Consider the following 3,774-nt stretch of genomic DNA (forward strand, 5'->3'; position numbering starts at 1 on the left):
ATCAGCCAGGCAGGGCTGAGCTGCGGGGAGCGGTGGGTGCTGACTGCGGCCGGCGAGAGGGGCTGCAGGGATTAACGTGGGCAGGGGAGCAAGTTCCCCCTCTGCCCCATTGCGGTGGGGTCTGCTGAAGCTGTGCCATGGCTGGCAGCACCCAGGGCGCTGGGCATCCCGTCCTGTTCCCCTCCAGCCAACCCCCAGGGAGACGCAGCCCCAACCAAGCCAGAAATTATCCTCCCAGGAGAGCTCTCGCCACGCATGCGCTCCCAGCTCTGCGGACCCCCGAAGCCCCCGTGTACCGGGTTAGAGACACACACACGTGTGCCCACACACGCATCCAGCCGGCCTCGCTCCCTCGCCCATCTCATTTCTCAGCCCCCTGTGTGCATGCCTGAGCCAGCCGGCGAGCACCGAAGGCTGCGTGAGCGGCTGCAACACCCTCGGGATGTGCACGTCCCTCCGTGGCATCGTTTATTCCAGCCCGTTTTACTCCTGAAAGCGCAAAGTGTTTTCTGAAACCCCTCCGACTGCGTCCAGCGCTGCGATGGGTCCGTCTGCTGGAGGGGAAAGCGCTGCAGGAAAAACCTGGTGTCTCTTGGGGCAGGGAAGAAGAGAGCAGATGCTCTGTAAGCCCGGGTCCTTTAGGGTGCATGGAAGCTGGAAATTAAAAGCTGGATTGCAGCAGTCATCGGAGCCAGGTGGTTTGGGATCTGATGTGGGATGGAGAGGAGGATTTGCTGGGGATGGACCTCGGCAGTGCAGGTTCTCCCCGCGCCAACCAAGTCCACCACCCTCGGTGCGAGGCAGCACCCCCAGCTCCCGGGGTGCGTGGGCACCGTCTGGCTGTGGCTGGGTGGGTCATCCCGTTCCGCAGGGTGATTTTTCCCTTCCAAACCACTCACATTTTGGGGTCGGCTGTTCCCATCTCCCTGCCGCCCCAAGCTCCAGGCTGGGATGGTGGGGCTCCCCCCCCAACCTCCAGGCTGGGATGGTGTGGATGCAACCGCTCGTGCCGGTGGGTTGCAGAGGGTCTGCGCCTGGGCTGGGCGTTGCAGAGCAGAGACCCCCGAGCCATGCAGCTCAGCAGGACCCTCCATCCCACGACCTTCCTGCATGGACTATCCGAAGCGTTATCACCTGCCCCACATCATGCATGACCACGCTTGCCTGTGGTCCTGAGCACCCTGCGGTCAGGATACCTCCTAAAGCGGCTGTGAGGTCCCCTCTTCTTGCCCAGCACCTTGGAGTCACAACCAGATGCAGCTCGTGGGATTTGGGTAGGACTTGCAGCACCTCAAGGAAGCAGATGCCTCTCCTAGATGCTTCCAGCCTGCGCTCGAGCAATGGAGAAGCTCTCCTGTGCCTTCCTCGATACCAGGATGGCTGTGACCACCCCGGGCAGGACAGCAGGCAGCCGTCCCTCCCCGCCATCCCCAGGTCACCCCTTGGCCGAGACCTTGCTTCACCCTGCATTTCCCATCCGAGGGTCCTCTGTGGTTGTAACCGTGTCCTCCCAGGGAGAGGCAAGGGTCTGGCTGGATGTGGGCATCACCGTGCCTGCTCCACAGGAGGAGGGCGCGTGGGTCACCCACCGTCCCCACCGCAGCCTGGCCCGGCCCCTAGATCATCCCCGCCAGGTAGGGTGGGAGGAAGAGCCCCACAGTGCCCAGCAGGCAGACGAGGATGAACATCCAGAGGAAGATGCGGTCGATCACCATGGCCACGTACTTCCAGTCCTCCTTCACCTGCCGAGCGGAGAGGGGCCGTGAGCGCGGGCAGAGGATGGAACCCCCCGTTTGTGAGGACCCCTTGGGGTTAGGAGACCACCCGGGGCTTCCTCTGCACCCACCGTTTGCCTCAGGGTGAGGAGGTAACCTGTGTCGTGGGAAATCCCTGGAGCAGCAGGGATGGGGGATGGACCCCTCCAGAGAGGCTGCATGGGGCAGAGCTAATCCCCCCCAGGGTTTTCTGAAACCACTTGGGTAAAAGTAGGGGTGCAGGCTCCGAGCCGGGTCCCAGCCGGGCAGGCTGGGCCACCTCTGCTCCCCGAGGGCAGGACACCCCAGGCGGGAGCGGGACCTCCAACATCCCCGCAGCCAGCGGGGACGGGAGCTGGAGGAACCCTCAACTGACCCTGAGGACCGGGCACCTCCTAGGAGGTGGTCGTTGATCTTCTCCCTGGCTTTGGGTCCTCAGCAGCCAGGGAACCAACCGGGGGTCCCAGCACTCACCCCGAGGCAGCACCCAGGATGGGGGACCCCCCTCACCCTCCAGCCCTCGAGGGTACCCACTCACCGAGAAGTCAGCATCCTCGGCCCGCAGGTGGTCCGCGATGTACTGTACCCCTTCCAGGGCCTTCAGGATGCTGGGGGACAACATCAGCCCGCGGTCCGAGCCCGCCTCCTCCTCCTCCTCCCCCTTGGGGGGCACCCGGGGGGCTGAGCCCCCTGACGCCTTCCCGCCTTGGCGCCCACAGCCATAGCGGCACTGGGTGCCCTGGCCGTGGGAGCCTGCCTGGGACATGCGGCTGGGGTATGTCTTCTCCTCCTCTTCTTCCTCCTCCTCTTCCTCCTCCTCTTCCTCCTGCTCCCACTTGTTGTCCACATCGGTCTCCAGCCAGCACCGGGAGGTGCTGAGCCTCGTCCCCGGGAGGTCGTACTGCCCCACGGCCCCCTCGGGGGGAGGCAGTGCCAGGGGTCGTTTCATGAAAAGCCAACGAGGGATGAAGTCCAGGAAGAAGCTGCGCACCCAGCGGGGCATCGTGTGGGTGCTGGGGGAGCGGTGGTGGACGTTGAGGACGAACACGGTGATGATGATGGAGAGCGTGATGAAGATCATGGTGAAGAGGAGGTACTCTCCGATGAGAGGGATGACCAGCGAGGTGGACGGGATGATTTCCGTGATGAGCAGCAGGAAGACGGTGAGGGACAGCAGGACGGAGATGCACAGGGTGATCTTCTCCCCACAGTCGGAGGGCAGGTAGAAGACCAGGACAGTCAGGCAGGAGATAAGCAGGCAGGGTATGATGAGATTGATGGTGTAGAAGAGTGGGAGGCGACGGATGACGAAGAAGAAGGTGATGTCGGGGTAGATCTCGGTGCAGCAGTCGTACTTCTTGGAGTTGTAGGTGCTGATGGCATTGATGATGGCCCACTCGCCGCTCTCCCAGTAATCCTTGAGATCCACGTGGTGCTCCATGTTCTCCAGGTCGATCTTGGCCTTGTCGTAGGCCCAGGAGCCGAATTTCATCTTGCAGTTCTGCTGGTCGAAGGGGAAGAAGGTGACGTCGATGCTGCACGAGCTCTTGTAGATGGCAGGCGGCACCCACTTCACCCTCCCGTTGGAGAAGAGGTGGGCCTTCGTCATGTGGGTCACGGCGAACTCCCCGTCGGCACTGCAGGCATGGAGAGGTGTGAAGGTCGGAGGAAGATGAAGCATTTCCCCCCCAAGAAGTAGGGTCAGGAGCTCCCCAGCTCTCAGGGCTGGTACGAGCCCTGATTTGAGGCTGTGGAGCCGTCGAGCATCCCTGGACAGTGCGGGGTTCACCTTCCTGGGCAGCATCCCCATGGAGATGGGTGGGAGCACGAGCACCAGAGATGGGGAGAGGGACGCGGGGTGATTTGTATCCTTACCAGTGGGGTGGGATGGGGGCAGGAGGCCCATGGGAGCTGGCAGTGCCGGGGAGCTGCCAGGGTGGGATGGGATAGGATGGGATGGGATGGGATGGGGTGGGGTGAGCTGCAAGGATGGGAAGGGAAGGGAAGGGCAGGGAAGGGG

At 63.2% G+C, this 3,774-nt stretch overlaps 1 protein-coding gene across 1 annotated transcript in view; it reads right to left on the reverse strand.

Moving 5' to 3' along the window:
- Positions 1-1,616: 1,616 nt before the first annotated feature.
- Positions 1,617-3,774, reverse strand: part of CHRNA2 (cholinergic receptor, nicotinic, alpha 2 (neuronal)) — a 4,915-nt gene continuing 2,757 nt past the window's right edge. Inside the window, exons 5-6 of the mRNA XM_009696194.1 lie at positions 2,293-3,391; positions 1,617-1,742 (exon numbers count right to left, since the gene is read on the reverse strand). Coding sequence (XP_009694496.1) covers positions 1,617-1,742; positions 2,293-3,391 — 1,225 coding nt within the window. The remainder of the gene's footprint in view (positions 1,743-2,292; positions 3,392-3,774) is intronic.

The sequence above is a fragment of the Cariama cristata genome, unplaced genomic scaffold, assembly GCF_000690535.1.
Source record: "Cariama cristata isolate BGI_N322 unplaced genomic scaffold, ASM69053v1 scaffold27532, whole genome shotgun sequence".
NCBI lineage: Eukaryota > Metazoa > Chordata > Aves > Cariamiformes > Cariamidae > Cariama > Cariama cristata.